Below are 19,336 nucleotides of genomic sequence, written 5' to 3'. Positions count from 1 at the left end.
GTGTTGACCCCCTCCCCCCCAGGACAAGCAGGGAGGGGGAGCCAGTGTGTCCGCTTTGCACCGAGGTAAATCAAGCTATCCCCCCCCCACCCCACACACACACACACACACACACACACACACACACACACACACACACACACCAGGCCACGTCAATGCCCCCCCCTCCCAAATATAAACCCGCCTGGCTGCGGAGGGCTCAGCCTTTCGTTTGGGGCAGGCCGGGCGGAGGGGGAAGGTCCCTGGAAGTGCCCAGCAGCGGAGCTGCAGGGGAGGGTGGTGCGTGTGTGTGTGTGTGTGCGCGTGTGCATGTGTGCGTGTGTGCGCTGGGAAGGGGAGGGGGGCCGAGGCGAGCTGGGGGAGTCGCTTAGGGCGGGGATCTCCTCGGGCTTCTTACGTCTGAGTGTCAAGAGCCGCCAGACGCCGCTGACAAGAGATAAAGTTAAAGGCGATCGCAGCGGCCGGGGGCAGAATCCAGCCCCGCTGCCATGAAACGCAGCTCCCGGCAGCAGCAGCCGCAGCCGCCGAGCCGGAGCCCCGGAGAGGAGCAGCGCGCCTGGATCTAGGGGCCAGGGAGGGCGCGGGGGGGAGGGCGGGGGGCGCTTGCTTGCAAAGGGGCGGGAGGCTGGGAAGGGGCCCGCCGCTGCCCATGACCGCGGAGCCCGGCCCCATGTCCGCAGCCCCCGACAAGCAGCAGCCCATGGAGCCGGGCGCGCCGGCAGCCGGCCCCGCCGCCCCTTCCAGCAGCGGCGGCGGCGGCAGCGGCAGCGGCGCGGGCCCCAAGGCCAAGAAGAGCAACGCGGGCATCCGGCGGCCGGAGAAGCCGCCCTACTCCTACATCGCGCTGATCGTCATGGCCATCCAGAGCTCGCCCTCCAAGCGCCTGACGCTGAGCGAGATCTACCAGTTCCTGCAGAGCCGCTTCCCCTTCTTCCGCGGCTCCTACCAGGGCTGGAAGAACTCGGTGCGCCACAACCTCTCGCTCAACGAGTGCTTCATCAAGCTGCCCAAGGGCTTGGGGCGCCCGGGCAAGGGCCACTACTGGACCATCGACCCGGCCAGCGAGTTCATGTTCGAGGAGGGCTCGTTCCGCCGCCGCCCGCGGGGCTTCAGGAGGAAATGCCAGGCGCTGAAGCCCATGTACAGCATGATGAACGGCCTGGGCTTCAACCACCTCCCCGACGGCTACGGCTTCCAGGGCTCGGCCGGGGCCATCTCCTGCCCGCCCAACAGCCTGGCGCTGGAGGGCGGCTTGGGCATGATGAACGGGCACCTGCCGGCCAACGTGGACAGCATGGGGCTGGCGGGACACTCCGTGCCCCACCTGCCCTCCAACGCCGCCCACTCCTACATGGGCGGCTCGGCCGGCGCCGACTACCCGCACCCCGACGGCTCGGTGCCCGCCTCGCCCCTGCTGGCGGGCGGCGGGGTGATGGAGCCGCACTCGGTCTACTCCAGCTCGGCCCCCGCCTGGGCGCCCCCCGCCTCGGCCGCCCTCAACAGCGGCGCCTCGTACATCAAGCAGCAGCCGCTGTCGCCCTGCAACCCCGCGGCCAACGCGCTCTCCTCCGGCCTGTCCACGCACTCTCTGGACCAGAGCTACCTGCACCAGAACAGCCACAACGCCGCCGAGCTGCAAGGTGAGCGAGCCCGGGACTGGAGGGGAGAGCCGGGGGGCACGTGTGTGCGGAGGGCCGCGGGCCGCTTCCAGGCACCTGGCTGCCGCGCGCGAGTGCAAGCGGCCGGGCACACACGGGTTTTTTTTTCGTGCAGCTGATGCATGTGTGCAAGCGATCGCATGCAACGTACGTGCACGAATGTGCAAACGATCGGGTGTGTTATACATGCCGCTTACATGTAGCTGATTAAGGCACACGTGTGTGAGCGATTGGGTCTACTACACATACACTGATCGAGGCACATGTGTGCAAGCGATCGGATATACTACACATGCCGCTTACATGTAGTCAATCAAGACACACATGTGCAAGCGATCGGGTATGTAGCCGATCGAGGCACGTGTGTGCAAGCGATCGCGTGCAATTTACATGCAGAAAATCAAGGCACGAGTGTGCAAGCGATCGGATATATTACACATGCCGCTTACATGTAGTCAATCAAGACACACACTGTGCAAGAGATCGGGTATGTAGCCGATCGAGGCACATGTGTGCAAGCGATCGCGTGCAATTCACATGCAGAAAAGCAAGGCACAAGTGTGCAAGCGATGGGGTGCACCACACATGCCACCCCACGCAGCAGCTCCAGGCCCCTGCCCGCCGCTCCTACAACGCACACGCGGAAGGGACCGGGCCGCAGCCGCGCGGCTCCCTCGGCCCGCGGGGGCCCCTTAGCCCCGGTCTCCCACTCCCATGATCACCCCCAGCCTGGGGCAGGCTCAGCTTTTCCCTTGCCCGTCGCCGGAGCAGCGCTGAGAGGCCTTTCCCAGTGGATAAGAAGGGGCCGCTGCCGGGGACGGCTCCTTCGTTTGGAGCCAAGCCCCACGAGCCGCAGTTTTTCCACCGCTCTGCTTCCTCCTTTGGTGGCTGCTCTTGGGGCTGTACCGGGGTAGGAGCAGGGATCCGCTGGGGCTGCGGGGAGCCCTGGAGGCCCCCGGTGCTGCCCTGTGCTTGCCCCACTAGGCTGGTCCCAGCCAGGGACATCTGCCCCTGCCTTTGCAACAAGCCAGCAGGGAAATGCCCCCGGTCCCCTGCCGCTATGGCCCGGGGAAGGCTGTTCTGCCTGGCGGAGCCGGGGAAGGCATGCCCTAGGCCTAATGCCTTGGCTCCGCAGCCTGGGGTCTCCCGCGGGCTCATCCTTCTCCCCGTGCGGTTCCTCGTGGGTTGCTTCCCCAGCCAGCGGGTCCGCGCTGCAATCCCCCTGCCCTGCTAGGCCCGGCGCTGCGGGGGAAAGCCGGGCCCTGGCTTTTCCTGCGGGGCTCGCGGAGCAGATCCCAACGAACCGATCCCAGCCAAAGCCAGGATCCGCGTCGCATAACCCCGGCCCGTGGTCCCCTTGCAGGCAGGCAGGAGCTGCGCTGGGCTTGGGGGGACACTCACTCCCGGGGAGTCCTTGCTTTCATGGGCTGGCTTGCGTATTTGGATACAGACTGACTTCAGGAGGGGTTATTGCGGGGGGATCGGTGCTTCCCAGGCCCAGGCGGACTCTTTGCCCCTTGCATTTGGCTTGCCCCCATTGCAGGGGAGCCGAGGCAGCGCGGATCCGAGGTAGAGCCGGCTCTGAAGGCGTTTCCCAGCCGCCTTTGGGGACAGGTGTATGCGGGGCTCCCCGGAGCCCCCGACCCGGGCAGGGCGGTGTGCTGACAGCCTGGCTGGGGTGAGGGAACAGGGCTCTGCGCTTGCTGGGGCAGCACATCAGCTGCGAGGCCGGAGCGGGGCAGGTGAGAGCGACACGCCGGGCTTCACCCGTCGCAGCCTGCGGGCAGCCGGGGATGCTTGCAGCCGCCGGCTCCCGACGGGGGAAGGCCCTTGCAGGACGATCGCAGCAGCCGGGGGCCCGGCTTAGCACCGCAGGGGGTCCGGAGGCCTCGGGGCCTGCTGCAGTGGACAGGCTGCTGCGGGGTGGGGGCCGAAATGCGCTCTCATTTTTATTCGGTTGCAGCCCGTGAACCCCTTCCCGGCTGGAGAAGCTCCTGCCAACCCCGCTCCTGCTTGGGGATGTCCTGGGGGGGCCGGCACCTGTGCATGCCTCCCCGCCCGATCCGCTGCGCCCGGGTAACCGCGATCTCTCTGGTCTGCCCGCAGGAATCCCGCGCTATCACTCCCAGTCCCCCAGCATGTGCGACAGGAAGGAATTCGTCTTCTCCTTCAACGCCATGGCCTCCTCCTCCATGCACTCGGCAGGGAGCGGATCCTACTACCACCAGCAAGTGACTTACCAAGACATCAAGCCCTGCGTGATGTGATCTGGGGACCACCCTCCACCCCCGGCCCTCCTGCTCCATCCCCGGGCCCAGGACCCAGCCGCGCTCCGGGGGGAAGGCACCTCCACAGACCCAAGAGCCGCTCTCCAAGCCAGCTACAGACTGCCCCGAGGTCCTTGCTCATGAGGTATATAGCAGCCACCGGCACAAGGGAACCCGCTGAATGAACTGACCCCCACCCCCAGGGGCCTCTGGGGAGCCGGGGAGCTGGGTGTTGCCTCCCTTCCTGGGGCTGAGTATGGCAGATTCACGTGCCTTGAGCTCTTCTTCCTTCTCTCTAACGCGATCGGTTAGGGAGAAAAAGCAACAGGCCGGAGTTGCCCCCCCAGCCCTTGCTCTATTTTGCAAAACTCTTGTTTTATCCGAGCCTTCCTTGCTCGGGGAAGGGAAGGGGAAGGGTTAGGGTGATCCAGCCGCCCCACTAAAGCCTGGGGAGGGGATGGGAGCTCACTAAGCTTCTCCAGGACCCAGAGGAGACCTCTGGCCCACCCCCCCCCCGTGCCTTTGCCAAAGGAAAGTTTTCCTTCTCGGTGCCTGGGAGGAAGGATCAATCATCCACCCACCCAAGTCCAGGGCAGTTTGCAGGGACATCACTCCCCCTCCACCTCCTTTGCCGTCTGCCCCCCAAATCCTGCTACGTGTCAGATGCGCCCCTGTGCCACTGAGGGGCTGGGCGAAGAAAAGTCTCTTCCCACTGACTTTCTCCTAGTTTCACTTCTATGCCCTGATTTAGCCAAGGGGAAAAAAAAATCTCCTTTTATATTTTTTCCCTCTGCAGTAAGGCAAAAAGAAAACCTCCCCGAGGGAGTTGTGTTGTTGCCTGCATAACGCCCCTATGCAGAGAGAATAAGGCACTTTGAAAAAAGAAAGAAAGAAAAGAAAATAGGAAAAAAAAAAAGCAAGGTTCATCCTGTTATTTATTTTTACTTGTTTCTGATTCCTAATAAACGAGACACCAGTAGCCTCAGCTGATCAGTATTAAAGTGGTGTAACTTTGTTGGCAATATTTGCCATATAGATTTTTTTTAGTTAACCATTGTAAATTTAAAACAACGCCGATCTGTGTAAAGACAATCCTCCATATGTTTTATATAAATATATATATAATGAAGGACTATTTTCCCACTGCCCTCACCCCCATCCTCCTCTTCCTCCTCCTCTCCCCCACTTTTTTTTGGCCTGACTTTGTACAGACTGGTGACACCTATTTTAATTTCCTTCTGCACTGTATAAAATTGTAATTATGGGGAGTTTTTTTTTTTGCCCCTTTGTGTACGTTTTGTCCTTAAAAAAAATCGAACCCAAATAAAACATGTATGTTATTTGTACATGGTCTTCACAAGTGTATGAACAGCAAATAAAATAGCATGCGGTATAATATATGTAGTGACATGTTAAGAGTCTGTGACCATCTTGGGGGGGGACATCAGGGCCCCCCGGATCCGAGCTCTATGGGAGTCTCTTTATGGACTTCAACGAGCTTTGGATCAAGCAACCGCGGTTTCCATCGTGTATTATTCGCTTAAAAGCCAACTCCTAGTAGGATGTTAGGATGCTAACATATTTGGATAGAGAAAAAAACCCCAAACCCTTCTGTTCAGATTTCCATAACTCCTGTCCCCACCGCTCAGAAATAATTAACTGCAAAATCGTTACCACTTCTTTATAACCAATTTACATCTCAGTGCAAATTTGAAAGGTGCTGCTATAGTTTTTGGCGGCTGTTTCCAACAAGTCCTTTATCCCCGTCTAAATTCTGTCCCTTTGCTCTACAGAAATATTTAAAATAATTCATAAAAAATACTGGAGGTGCACACGTAAAGATAGATAGATAGATAGATAGATAGATAGATAGATAGATAGATAGATATCTTCATCAGCAAGAAATTCCTTCACCATAAAAACCCTGTCGAAAAAAAAAATCAGATTTCAGCTTCCCCTAGCAAATCCAAGTCAGGGCTGCCTTTCTATACGATATGATAGGAATATATATTCCCATCATAATATATCTCTATATCTATATTTCTCTCTCTCTCTCTGTGTCTTTATATATAGATAGACATTCCCATCTCTATTTGGATAGGGGAAAAAAAACCCTCTTCCTCCTGTTCAGGTTTCTGTAACTCCTGTCCTCAGCGCTCAGAAAAAAATTTTGGAAGACCTTTACCATTGATGATATACTCACATCATATCATATCCTATCGATAGGAAAAGTTCCATATATATATATATATATATATATTCCCTTTCTATACGATGAGAAAATGCATAGCTAGCTAGATGGATATATAGCTAGATTTATATAGATATGGATATATCTATATATATTTATATGTAATAGATATATAGATCTATCTATACAGATAGATATAAATAGATCTATATACAATTCCTTTATATATTTATTACCTTATATATGTGATATATATATAATTCTCTATTATTCCCTTGCATCTATCTATCTATCTATCTATCTATCTATCTATCTATCTATCTATCTATCTATCTATCTATCTATCTATCTATCTATCTGTTATGTAAATAAATGTATAGATATCTAAATCTACTTCTTTTTAGTTTGCTGCTCCCTTCCTCCCTTGCTATTTGCTTTTGAATTTATTTATAGGATGAGGAAATAAATCGGTGGGTTTTTTTGGATGCGGAGAAGGGCTATTAAATTACGGTGAAGGCAGTGGAGGGGCGAGAGGCAGCCCGGCGGGGTGGAGGGTGCCCCGCCGTCGGTAGCTCGCTCCCCAAGCCCCCGGCCCCGGCCCGGGCCCGGGCCCGGCGGGGGTGAGCGAGCCCCTGCGCTGAACAAGCTCCTTGTCCCTTTCTCCTCCCGGCCGGGTCCCCTCTCCCAAGCTGTTTCTTTTCCAGCTTGACACTCGGGACTCCTTGGTTGCGGAGCCCGCTCGGCCCCAAATGGATGGACGGGCGCGGCCAAGTCGTGCCCCCACCACGCTGCTGCTTGTCCCGGGATGGGGGCGTCTCTGCGGGGCTCGTTTGGCGCAGGCCGGGGGCTGGGGAACCCAATGCCTCCCACGATGAGCAATCAAGAGGCAGGCGGGGAATCGCCTCCAGGGGCGGAGAGCCCGCCGCCGGGGACCCGCGGGAGAGGACGGGCCCCGGGAGCTGCGCGCCCGAGAGAAGCACAGCGGGGTGCCGGGGCCCGGCCCGGGGGCGCTGCGGGGCTCCCCGGGACCCTCCGCATCCGCCGGGATTGCTGCTGCCACCGCGGCTCCAGGCTGCCTCCTGCAGCAGGAGCTGCCGGCTCGGGAGAGTCCATTTTGTGCCTAAAAAGTGCCTCTGTGTGCTTGTGTGTGTACATGCGTGTGCGCGTGCAAACAGTGCGGGGATAGATCCTCTTTTATGATTGCAATGCGATCTTATTCAATGTGAACTTGCTGCTGTATGTAACACACGTTAGGGGTTATGCATCAGATACAGGACCACCGTAATGCTATGATGCGGTAATACACGTACATAGCGTATAGGAGACAATGCAGCATCCTCCCCCCAGTGTTTACACGCGCGGGCACATATATAACGTACATATATATAACACCTCATCCCCCACTGCTTACGCATAGACGTATATATAAATATAGATTCATAGATGTTAGGGCAGGAAGGGACCTCAGTAGATCATCGAGTCCGACCCCCTGCATATCTCGCACACCTATGTTATAGGCACACACACATTTACATGTACATATGTGTGTATGCATACATTTATCTCGCACACCTATATAATACATAATCCCCCGATATTTGCACACACACACAAATATAACGCACCTAATCCCCCAATATTTACACACGCACACATATATAATATATGATCCCCAATATTTATACACCCACATATAGTACCTAATCCCCCAAGTGTTTGCACCCACGCACATAACGCACAATATACAGTACTTAATCCCCCAATGTTTACATAGACAGACATAATACACACATATATAATCCCCCAACATTTACACGCACCCAGACACACAGTCCCTAATCCCCAGCGTTTGTAAACGCGGGGTATTATATATGCGTGTGTGCATAGGCACATACACGCACACACAACTCAGACGTATATAAATACATAATCCCCCACTATTTACACTCAGACATACATAGTCCCTAATCCCTCAGTGTTTACACACACACATACTACCTAATCCTCCAATGTTTACAGACACACACACATATAATACATAATCCCCGCGTATTGACACCGGGTCCGGCTCAGTGCGGGCAGCGGGACGGGACTGTGAACCAGGAGCGGGGGAAGCAGCCCGGTCCCCGCTCCCCGCACCCGGGGCTGCACCCGCGGCTCCGGCTAGTTGCGGGCGGCCGCGGGGCTGGAGCCGCCGTGGAGCAGGGGCTGCCCCGGGGCATGTCCCCTTAGCGCAGCCCGTGCAGGCGCGGCGCGCAGGGACCGGCCGCACCAGCCCCAGCGCCGGAGCTCGGCCCGGGGGCCGCTGCGGGCCAGTGCAGCCGCGGTGGGGCGGGAAGCTGCTGCTAAAAACACAGCGGGACGCGCAGGGATCCAGCGAGGCTGTCCCGGGGCCGGAGGCCAGCGCGGCTGCGAGCCCAGCCCGTCCCTGCACCCGCAGGCGCTTCCACTCGGGCCGCTCGCACGCACACACGTCCCCGGGTGTGCAACTTATATACAGACATGGGCAGCTATGGGTATCTATAGCTACCCCGACAGGCAGACAGATACTGGTATCGATATTTACCCAGATGTCTGTCTATCAGACTAGGATAGCTAGCTAGATAAGAGTGTAATCAATTTAATTCAGACTAGATAAGATAGATAACAATATCTATCTATCTATCTATCTATCTATCTATCTATCTATCTATCTATCTATCTATCTATCTATCTATCTAGATGGGTAAATATAGACACCAATATCTATCTATCTATCTATCTATCTATCTATCTATCTATCTATCTATCTATCTATCTATCTATCTATCTATCTATCTATCTATCTATCTATCTATCTATCTATCTATCTATCTATCTATCTAGATGGGTAAATATAGACACCAATATCTATCTATCTATCTATCTATCTATCTATCTATCTATCTATCTATCTATCTATCTATCTATCTATCTATCTATCTATCTATCTATCTATCTATCTATCTAGATGGGTAAATATAGACACCAATAGCTATCTATCTAGACTAGTAAATATAGATAACAATATCTACCTATCTGCCTGCCTGCCTATCTATCAAACTAAATAGATAGATCTAATCTACTAGATAGATAGATAGATAGATAGATAGATAGATAGATAGATAGATAGATAGATAGATAGATAGTGTTATCCATTTAATTCACAGTGAAGCCTTCCTATGATCCAATCTTTTGAAGAACGTCTTTCTGACTACAAGGGCAGTGAAGGCCTGGAAACAGCTATCTGTGGGATCGTCTTCATTACAAGTTTTTTTAAGAACAGGTTAAACAAACATTTGTGGGGGAGCAGCTAGATAAATACCAGCCTGCTTCAGAACAGGTGGATGAGCTGGATGAACTCGTAGCCAAAGTCCTTTCCAGCCCTGTATTGCTTTCCTATGAAGACCTGATGAAGACAGCCTTGTATTAGAAAGCTTGTCTAACTCAATCCAAACTATACAGTTAGTTCAATAAAAGAGACCACCCTAAGAAACCCTTGCCTCTCCCATATACCTTTCCTGGAATATAGAGATAGAGGTAGATACAGATATACTTGTGCAAAATAAATAAAAAGCCATTCATGCACAGTCCATACATATACCTCCACATAACACTATATATACTCTAATTTACTTATATATTTTAGTACAACACTATACATGCATACACACAGATATATGTATACATTTATTAATTTCTGCATCCCTTATATCTATTTAGTTTAGAAACAATTTAAACTACACAGGTCAAAAAGAAATCTCAGCCCTAAAGTATTCTCTGTCTTGCTACCCATCCATCTTTCTATCTAAATGCATTTCTCTGAGTAGCTCTGCCAGACCTGATCCGTGTTAACGTATATTTTAACGTACAACCTCAGGTCAGGGATTTTGCTTCTGAAGCAAATATCTGTACTAGGTGCGCCAAAGATAAAGATCCAGGGGTTAGAAGTTCAAACTCTGCCAAGTGGTTGTTTTCCTTGAAGTCTCCTTATCTTGCTGCAAGATTCATTTTCGGCCTCCAGATTCATTTCAGGCTTGCCTTTTGTGTACACAATAAATCCCTGGAAAGCCTGGGTAGGGGGAAAGGAGAGAAGAGCACCTTGCGAGATGCACACCCAGTCTTCACCAGGCCCATTCCCCAGGAAAGAGTTGGTATGGTTCACACCCCCCCCCCGCACCAAAAAAAAAGAGAGAAAGAAGAGAAAAACCTGGAAAAAACAGAACCACCACATACCATGGACACCACATATGCCTCAAGCCAGTGAGCACAGTCTAAACAGACAGCCTGCTCTCCATCTCATCCCCCTATGATCAGGGAGGAAAGGATGGCACTCTATGGGTTTCTTCCATTCCCAACCCTTCTCCTGTTCAGGGTGAGCCCTTTCATTTCCACTGTGCTTTCTTCCAACTGGTACCAAATATTATCCTTGATACTAGGAATGGGAATGACATTAGTGGATCTGAATTTATGCTCAGGTACAAGCAGGAAAGATGAGCTGGAAATAGCATATGACTCAAGTGTCTCCTGCGTGGGGTCAGACACCACAAAGATTGCTCATCATTTAAGTCATTTCCCCAATCATAGCTTGGACCAGTGAGGGGACCTGGGCCTAGCATGTACATTTAATTTGAGATGCTCCAATGGCTTTGATGACAAGAATATCACCTAGAGGACCATGTCCAGCCTTGCCCTTGATACACACAGCCTGATAGTCTCCTTGGGAAATCTGTGTGAGCAGAGGTAGGTACCTCTGGGCCTGACACATATTTGAAACAGGGCCAATCCAGAGGAAGACCTTAGGCAGACAGTGGGTTAAGTCTTTCACAAGGTCAGTGAAGGCTTGCAATTGTTCTTCATCCACTTTAAGACCCGCCTTTAGGAAAGGGTGAACTGTTGCTATTTGAGAGTTAGGAAAAGAAACCGAGGCATTGATTCAAAAGACTATGGGAGGGGTAGGTGTGATGTATATATATATCTAAGTGTGTATATATATATATATATATATATCCCAGGCACTCACCAAGGAAAGAAGGTGTGTGTGTGGCGGAGGGAAGGATCAGATCTAGAAGGCACTAGGAACTGCAACATTTCCAGGAGGCCCAAAATCACCGGCAGTGGAGGAGTTAAGTGGTCAAGCGGCCTTGCCAGGCTCTGCTGAGAACAGCGACAGCGCCATCTGCTGCCTTCTTGGGGGCAGCTCCTTCAGGGCTGCACGATGGGAGAGGCCTGCACCTAGTTCATTGAGTCCCTCTTTTCTAGGATGCCTTGACAAGCAGCACCGGGTGCCCATGCACAACCACATGCAAAGCAGAACAAAAAGCACGAAACGCAATGAGGGCAAGCACCGAGGGCTCGAATAACCAGGGTGAGGCAGAAGGCATTCTGCCTACATGCATGCAAGAAGAGCCATCCAAACATACCCCTTCAAGCGGACTTATCCTTTCCAGCTGCAGTGGTGCTAGCAATAGGAAGAGGCTTAATATAAACAGGTCTCCTTGGGTTCACTGGAGGCTCGAACACTGTGTTATTTACCAGCAGACAACTCAGCTCTTTGTCTAAATCTTTAAACAGTTCCCACCAAAATACATCTATCAGGTGCCGCTTTTTCCCCTTCACCAAAGTGCTCAGGAAAAATGAGTCAGTTTGGATGAAACTGTCCATTTCTTTTATGCATTAAAAAAAAAAAAAATCCAAATTGGAATTAAGTTAGTTTTGCATCCAAGTATCTGTTTCCTTTTTGGTGCCTAAAACATAAAATTCACTGAAACATCTTAATTTAATTTCATCACCATCATCCCAGCCCAGCCCCAATCAGCTAAAGTGTGCACAGTTTATATTTTTCCCAGAAATATTTGGCAGCCAACTCTACGCTTTTGACTGCAGCGTGGGTACAACCAGTGGAGCTGAAAGGAGGTTAGTAACAGTGGGAAATTTTAAGAGATGATAACTGTAAGGAAAAAAAACACCTAAGAGACTTAAGTTTCTAACATCCACTTCTGGAAGGGGCTTCATCCCAGATCCAGAAAGGGATTTAAGTGTCTCAAGTACATGGCCAAACCTGGGGTCCTCAACTCCTAATCAACAGCTACTCCTGAAAAGGAAGGTGAGAAGGGATTTGAACCTGGATCTCTCACATCATAGACAAATGAATTAGGCATGCCAGTGAAGGAAAGGCAACCTCACCCCATCCCAGACTGTATCAGGTGCTCTGAACACATCCATCACAGGTTTTCCATCCCATTAGGACACAGGTACTAAGCAGCTTGAGACTGTCAGCACTTATGCATAGACGACATCCTATCGGTCCCCTTGTAAATCTAGTGTGTACTCATAAATCCCACTGACCCTCCATTCATGGGTGAGGCTTGAGAAATGACACAGAGAATGAAAGCAGATCCTCCTCACAAACAGGCTTGAAATGTAAGAGGAAGCCTGTTATTTAGCTAAAGTTTCCCTGCAAATAACAGGGCTAGCTCCATACAAAAGCAGAAAAGTTGGCGATTCTTCACTGCAGAGCAATGAAGATCATGGGGACCATTCGTTGTTGAGGTCCAAAAGTGGGTCTGTAGGAACATGGGCATGAAGTGGGGCTCCTGGGTCACTGAGTCTGGTCTCCTGGGGTCACTAGCAACCAAGTCCTATAATCCTGTTTGTAAACTCCATCTTAAAGCCAGTTTGGGGTTTTCTGGCCTATTGGGAGGCTGTTGTAGACCCTCGGTTGTCTTCAAGACTGTCATGGAAAGAACATGGAGGAAGGGACTATCACAAGTGCAAGACAGTCTCCTTTGGATGTTGGAACAACACAGCGTGACTCAGGATGTCTGCTGGTCCCCGATGAAATGAAGGCCTGATTCTGATCTCACTTTGGTGTACAGAAGGAAATAAGTCCATGCAAGTCCATGAGGTTACACCAATGTAAAAAAAAAAATAACCTGTGCCAGTCAAACCAGGCTGTGAGGATTTAGCAATAGGTAAAACCCTAACTTGTACAGCATGGTTTTAGGCGAATTACCACACAAATAAAGACACTCATCTGGGAAAGTGAGATGTCAAGGAGCCTGGAAAGTTTTGAAGGAACCTGTTGTCTCAAGAATTCACATGAAACAGGGATTGCCACTCAGACTGTATTTATAGATGGTAGTAAAGGAAAGATCCCATATGTCAACTGCCAGAGTAATCACTCCCTTCAGCAGTGGAAAACATTACATTTGGGAGCCCAAACAGCACAATGACTGGAAACCTTCTGAAAATGCAACCCTCAGCTTAAAATGTGAGGGTTAATCTCCTTTAAAAGATTAAGACAGTCATGCTAGCAGGCTGCTCAGCATCACGCCAAATTGACAGCAGTGGACTTTCAAGCGTTAATGTGCAGAAATACAACAGCTTTTGCAAGCTGGGTCATGAATGAAGCTTTCCCCTCATGCTTTCTCCTGCAATTCTGTTAGAGCGCATTAGTCTTTCCTTTACGTATACCTGATGCTATGGTATCAAAAACCACGGCTCTTCCTCTCTTAACCGAATCAGCTAGTGCTCTCTCATGGTCCATAGGGTGGGTGCTAAGTAGCCATTTTTGCAGCTACAAGTGGAATAGCCCAGCACAAGGTTATTTTAGGGTTCCCAGACTTTTTTCTTGGAGCAGATGAATGCAACCCCCCTCAAAAAACAAAGAACGAAACAAGACCTCTGCCACTCTGCATTGCACACAGCTGCTCCTAGTCTGCTTTTATTACATGCTTCTTTACATGCTCCCCTTCCAATGTTTGAGTCATCAGCATATTTGATTATGGTTGAATCTGCCCAGAGCCAAACGACCTACAGCTATCACAGTTCTGGAAAAGCTAGGTAGGAGGTGAGATTTGAAACCGTTCAGTGTAAAGTCCTACTCTTGGAGACAAGAGATAGAGCAGCTCATATGGGGATAGCTGGAAGACAAGGGAACAGTATTGAATATATAAAAGGTTGCCACAGAAAGCAAGAGTTATATGTTGGTCTCTTTGCCCACTGGGGATAGAACAAGAAAGAATGGGTTTGAATTGCAAAAAGGGAGATTAAGACAGTAGAAAACAACCTTGTAGCTGTAAGCACAGTTGAGTGCTAGAACAGATTATCCAGGGAAGTCGTGGACTCTGTCCTGGGGGGTTTTGAAGAGCAACTTAGACAAACTTGTATCGGAGATAGTTTTAGGTATAGTTGATTTTACCTTAGGGCAAATGTTTGGAGTAGATGATCTTCCAAGGTCCCTTTTAGTTGTATTTTCTCTGATTCCATGAAAACAGAGGGAAGAAATCAAGCTTGTCACAGCCATCATGTAGGAGCAGGCTTATTGCTGCTCCGTCTCTTCCGACATGGTGGAACCAAGACTATTTTGAACAGGGAAGATTTGAAATCAAGAGTGAGCCCCTGGGAAGGCAGATGTCTATGCCATAAGGAAGGCCAGCTCGACCAAAAAAACCTTAGAGTGGCAGTGTCATTGAAATGGAGAGGAGCTCATGTTGATAAAGCCCCTTGTGTCCCCGTTGGCTTGCAAAGGACAGTATAGAGGTTCTCAGTTGTAGGAGTAGGCTTGGATCTGTCAAAGCTATTTGCCAGCACTGAGGTAGTAACATCTACAGGGCAGAAAGGAGTAGTACAGGCACCACACACACTTACCATGTATAAACACGAGGAGTACCGTATGTGAATTGAAAAAGAAAAAATATGACATGAATGGAAATCCAGCTAGAAACCTAGGTACCCAACTTCCAGCAGTGACTTCCATAGGCAGCACAATACATAACCTCCCCAGTTGAGTCTACGCCCAGGTGCCCAATTACAGCAGCCTTAGCTCTCCCATCTGTAAAATGTGGCTCTTGCTAACCAGGTCCATTGGAAGAAGATTAATTAGTGAGGACCATATCCTGAAATCATTTCTCCTACTGACTTCTGTGAGATGTCCATACACAGAACAATGGCAGGATACATGACTCTAAACATTTATTAAGTGCTTTGAAGATGGAAAGATGAAAAATCCTAAGGTTTTTTGTTTTTTACCTATGTGAGTGTGGGGAAGGGATAATTCTCTGTGATATTTATAACAGATGACAAGAACAATATAGATGAAAAGATGGGAAGTGGCTCTTTTGCTTGTCAGGGAGATTATCGTTAATAGGTGGCAATGAGGAAATCAAATCTTTCAGAACATAAGTGATGCAGATTGTTGTGTACATTTTGCTAGTTAACATGGTCTCAATGGCCATGGTTACAGATGTTTCCGCCCCAGTGACTGCTCATTGGGGCTGTTCTTGAACGTGAACTGGAGAAATCACACAACATGAAAACATTTTTTGCCCTACATCCGCTTGGGAGAAAGAGGTGGTTACAATGTTTCAAATGCTGCAATGAGAAATGTAACCAACATTTCCTGTTCTTTTCTCTATCCAAATTTAAAAAGCTAATTGAATTCCCCACCCATAAAAAAATTCAACATTTTGATGGACTGTAGGGGTTTTGGCCGTCCTTCATAGCAGGGAGTATGGTCTCCTTCCTTCGATACCATGAGCATATTTTAGTCAACTATAGGTCATTATCTTTCTGACAGTATGGATTCTTATATGAAATCTCTGGTTTATCTTCCGAGTCATATTTGCACACTGGAAGACCGTTTTAGACTGGACATAAGGAAAAACTTTACCATCTGTGTCTCCAGAGTCTGGAATAGACTTCCCCAGAAGTGGTGCAAGCACCTACTCTGGATACCTTTAAGAAATGCTTGCACACTTATCTTGCTCGGGTGCTCTGACTCCAGCTGACTTCCTGCCCCTGGTGTGGGGGGCTGGACCCGATGATCTTGCGAGGTCCCTTCCAGCCCCTAATGTCTATGAAAGCTATTGAACAGTGTGAATATTGCGTGGTAGCCCATGGCACCCTTGAGAGGAACTCAAGGTACCGCAGGGTGCCATGGTTGAGAACCACTGGTTTAGACAAACACTTGTCTAGGGTGGTTTAGACAGGGATGATCCTGCTTTCAGTGGTGGGGTTGAATGAGATGACTCCCCGAGGCCCTACTATCCTATGATGCTATTTACTTCACCTGAAAAATTTTCCCAGAACGATGCCCTGATCCCTGAATCTGCTTTGCAGGAATTGACCCACACGTAACCCCAATGAAGTCGGCGAGGCGCTGTGGGTGAGGGCCTGCCTTCACGAAACAGAATCAGGGTTTCCACGGCTTCCCAACCTAGGCTGAGGTTGGTTTTTCTGGTCTGGGGAAACAGTCTCCGTTCTGTCACTCAGGCACCAGAGACTACACAGCAACAGCCCTTGTTTACTCCTCCTTGTTTTCGGTGGATTGAAGCTGTGTGGCCTTGCTCTCGTTCCAGGAAACGCACGGACGTAAACGTCTCGAGGAAAACCCTAACGATCATATAGCTTCAGCGCTGAGTGGCAGCTAGCCACCTCCGTTTTATTGTTAGCAGATTACATTGCCTCAGATTTCAGTGCCACACACCGTGCTGTGACTAATATCACTCGACAAAAGAAGATCAGCTCCGAAGCGACCACGTTTCTAATGCCGAACGGTCCTGTCCAAGGCTCAGCTTGTTTGATCCCGTGATTCCTTCGATCCTCTTCCCCGCAAATTAGCACAGAACGGAGGGGGGAAAATGCTTCTTGGAAAAACCATTTGCAGGGTGTAACACCTGGGACGGTTGCTTCCGCGGCCGAGGCTCGCTCCTGCTGTGCTCTCTGTGCCCTGCGCTGCCATTAAGCTCCAGCTGACTTGTTTGTGCTCAAGAGCTCCAGGTGTTGCTCAGGATCTAACAGGATGGAGCCCTCAGTGCATGCATAAGTAATATAAAAAGGCCTAATTTGTTTGTACCATGAAAGTAGCTGGAAAGAATGCACCAAACCACATGACAAGCAAGGACACAAGAGACACACCAGGCTGCAGAAAGAATAGACAGATCTTATTTTTAATTGCTTCTAAGCAACGTTGGCTTCGGCTCCACTTTAGGTATTTGTCATTGTTCTGCTGAACTTTCTCTTCTCTCACATATGGTGAAATGCATTCAGTTGTACCACTGGGCAGACAAGAAATGAAAAGAAACCCCATTTGTGACCAGTATAGACTATTTAATTTTTTCCTTAAGCAAGAGAGCATATTTTGTAAGTGCTAACATGACCTCCGGCAGGAAGATTTGAGGTGTTCACCATCTTGAATGCATTGATTGCTGTGCTCCTGAGAGAAGGGAGGGGAATGGGCACAGACTAATCATCCATCTGAAAAGGCCCAACTCCCATTTTTCTGGGCTTAAGTGACTTGCCCAAGGTGGTGCAGGAAATCTGTGACAGAGAAGAGATTTGAAAGTAACCTGCAACAATCCTGCCCCATTACTGTATTTACAGTGGATGAAAAATATGCTGCATCTGTGGCTGAGCATAACCTGTGCTTTGATTTATAGTCGCAAATACACAGCAAATGGAATAGTCATAGCATATCCTTAAAGCTTTTCATCTTCAAAGCCTGTTCAGGATGGCAACCTTGTGGTCTGATCATCAATAAAGCATCTTGTACATTCCTGCCCAGGTTAAGCTTAAGAAAAGGGTACCATAAATCCTTGGCAAGAGCCTCTTGCCTTGGGATCATAACCTAAAGATCTTAATGTTTCTTGCTCATGTAGATCGAAAGGAAATTTAGGAAATGTCACTTAAGGAGAATGGGTACCTGCCTGAGTCTGCAGAAAGCTGAAAAAGATAGATCTACGAGGTGTGAATTATTCAACTCATAACATGACAACTGGTTGCCTCTTCAGGTAGGGCTTGGCTATAGCGCAGTGAGAATCCACACCATAGAGAAAGAGAAATGGGAAACACATGTAGGTGAGAGCCGTGAGCCCTGGACTGAATGCACCCCTCCTCTTGAGGTTATAAATTGAAAGGTAATTAATGCACCTTGCATTTGGATTTTTGCTTTAACCAGGAGATGTTCAAAATCACAGAGAAAGCTGTCCCCCACAAAACGAGCCCAATTCTGTTAGAAGGCAGACCTCTTATCCACTTCAAGGACAGCAGGACAAGCCCCTGTTGGAAATACAACTGAAGAGGATTCTGTAGGTTACAGGTTTCAGCAAGCGTAACAAATGTACTGCATTCATAAAACACAGCCCCATGACTGAGCTTTATAGTAAGTAAAGGGCTGCTATCTGCAGGAAAAATCTTTTGTTTCTGGCCAAATCACTCCTCATTTTCATGATTTTACAGGAACAGGCCATTAAAGATCTGTATCTGACCTAATACACTTTATGGGTTTGTCTTCACTAGGACAAAGCAGCATGTCCTTAACTTGGGTTCAATAAAGTGAAAGAAAAGGCTAGTCAAAGTGACCATCTGTAGCCATTGTAGCAGGCTGAGTTAGAGACTATGAAAATGGCCTAGGTAGGAGTTACTCTGACCTTCTAACTCATGCAATCAGTACTAGTTTGTCTTCACTATGCTTTATTCTCATAGTAAAGCCCATGCCAGCTCCAGTTTTCCTAGGAAAAACAAGGTCCCATAAATGTTATGCATCTTGACAGTGGAGATCATAAAGTTTGGAAGGACAGCAAAGCAACTTCACAATCATCCCATCCCACTCCATGTACAGAGCGAATGAATAGTTTGCATACTGTTCATTCTTAGCTAAATCTGTGGGATCCTGATGTTTCAACTAAAGGCTGTTTATCTCCTGATACTAACCAGACCTAACACTAGCTGACTCTGGTTAACAGATTGCCCAGGGTCTGGTTAGGCATCAACTGGCCAATCTATTAATTCGATAACTGCTGCAATATCTGATCTAGCAATACCTATGGTAGAACAAAGCAAGTAACAGACTGGGAAAAAAAAGAGATGTGCATAAATGGACACCTACCTTCTAAGGCATAGACTGAATATAGGCCGCATATATGGAGCACAGTTGCACAGATAAGAAAACCCAAACAGCAGGACCTTTGCAGGCGTTGTGCAAGCCAAAAGAGCAGGAACCAGGACATACTATGTGGATATTACATCCTAGAAAAAGACAGCTATTTGGTGTATCACAAGTTCTGTACTAACGCCAAGTGCAGGTGAACTCTAAATACATTTCTCTATTCTGAAATAAAGCTGAGCATAAACTAAATTCTGTTTTTGGAGGGGGGTTTTGTAATTTTCTAAACAACAGGGATTTGCCATATTACTGAAAG

At 49.3% G+C, this 19,336-nt stretch overlaps 1 protein-coding gene across 1 annotated transcript; it reads left to right on the top strand.

The window, feature by feature from the left end:
- Positions 1-616: 616 nt before the first annotated feature.
- Positions 617-5,271, top strand: FOXF1 (forkhead box F1). Its single transcript, XM_059713910.1, has 2 exons — positions 617-1,640; positions 3,765-5,271. Exons 1-2 carry the CDS (start codon positions 650-652, stop codon positions 3,923-3,925), a joined length of 1,152 nt encoding a protein of 383 aa, XP_059569893.1. The 5' UTR covers positions 617-649; the 3' UTR covers positions 3,926-5,271.
- Positions 5,272-19,336: the final 14,065 nt, after the last annotated feature.

This window comes from Alligator mississippiensis, chromosome 10 (assembly GCF_030867095.1).
Source record: "Alligator mississippiensis isolate rAllMis1 chromosome 10, rAllMis1, whole genome shotgun sequence".
NCBI classification, from domain to species: Eukaryota; Metazoa; Chordata; order Crocodylia; family Alligatoridae; genus Alligator; species Alligator mississippiensis.
Note: the sequence above shows the minus strand (reverse complement) of the source record. Positions and strands in the feature narration are given on the sequence as shown.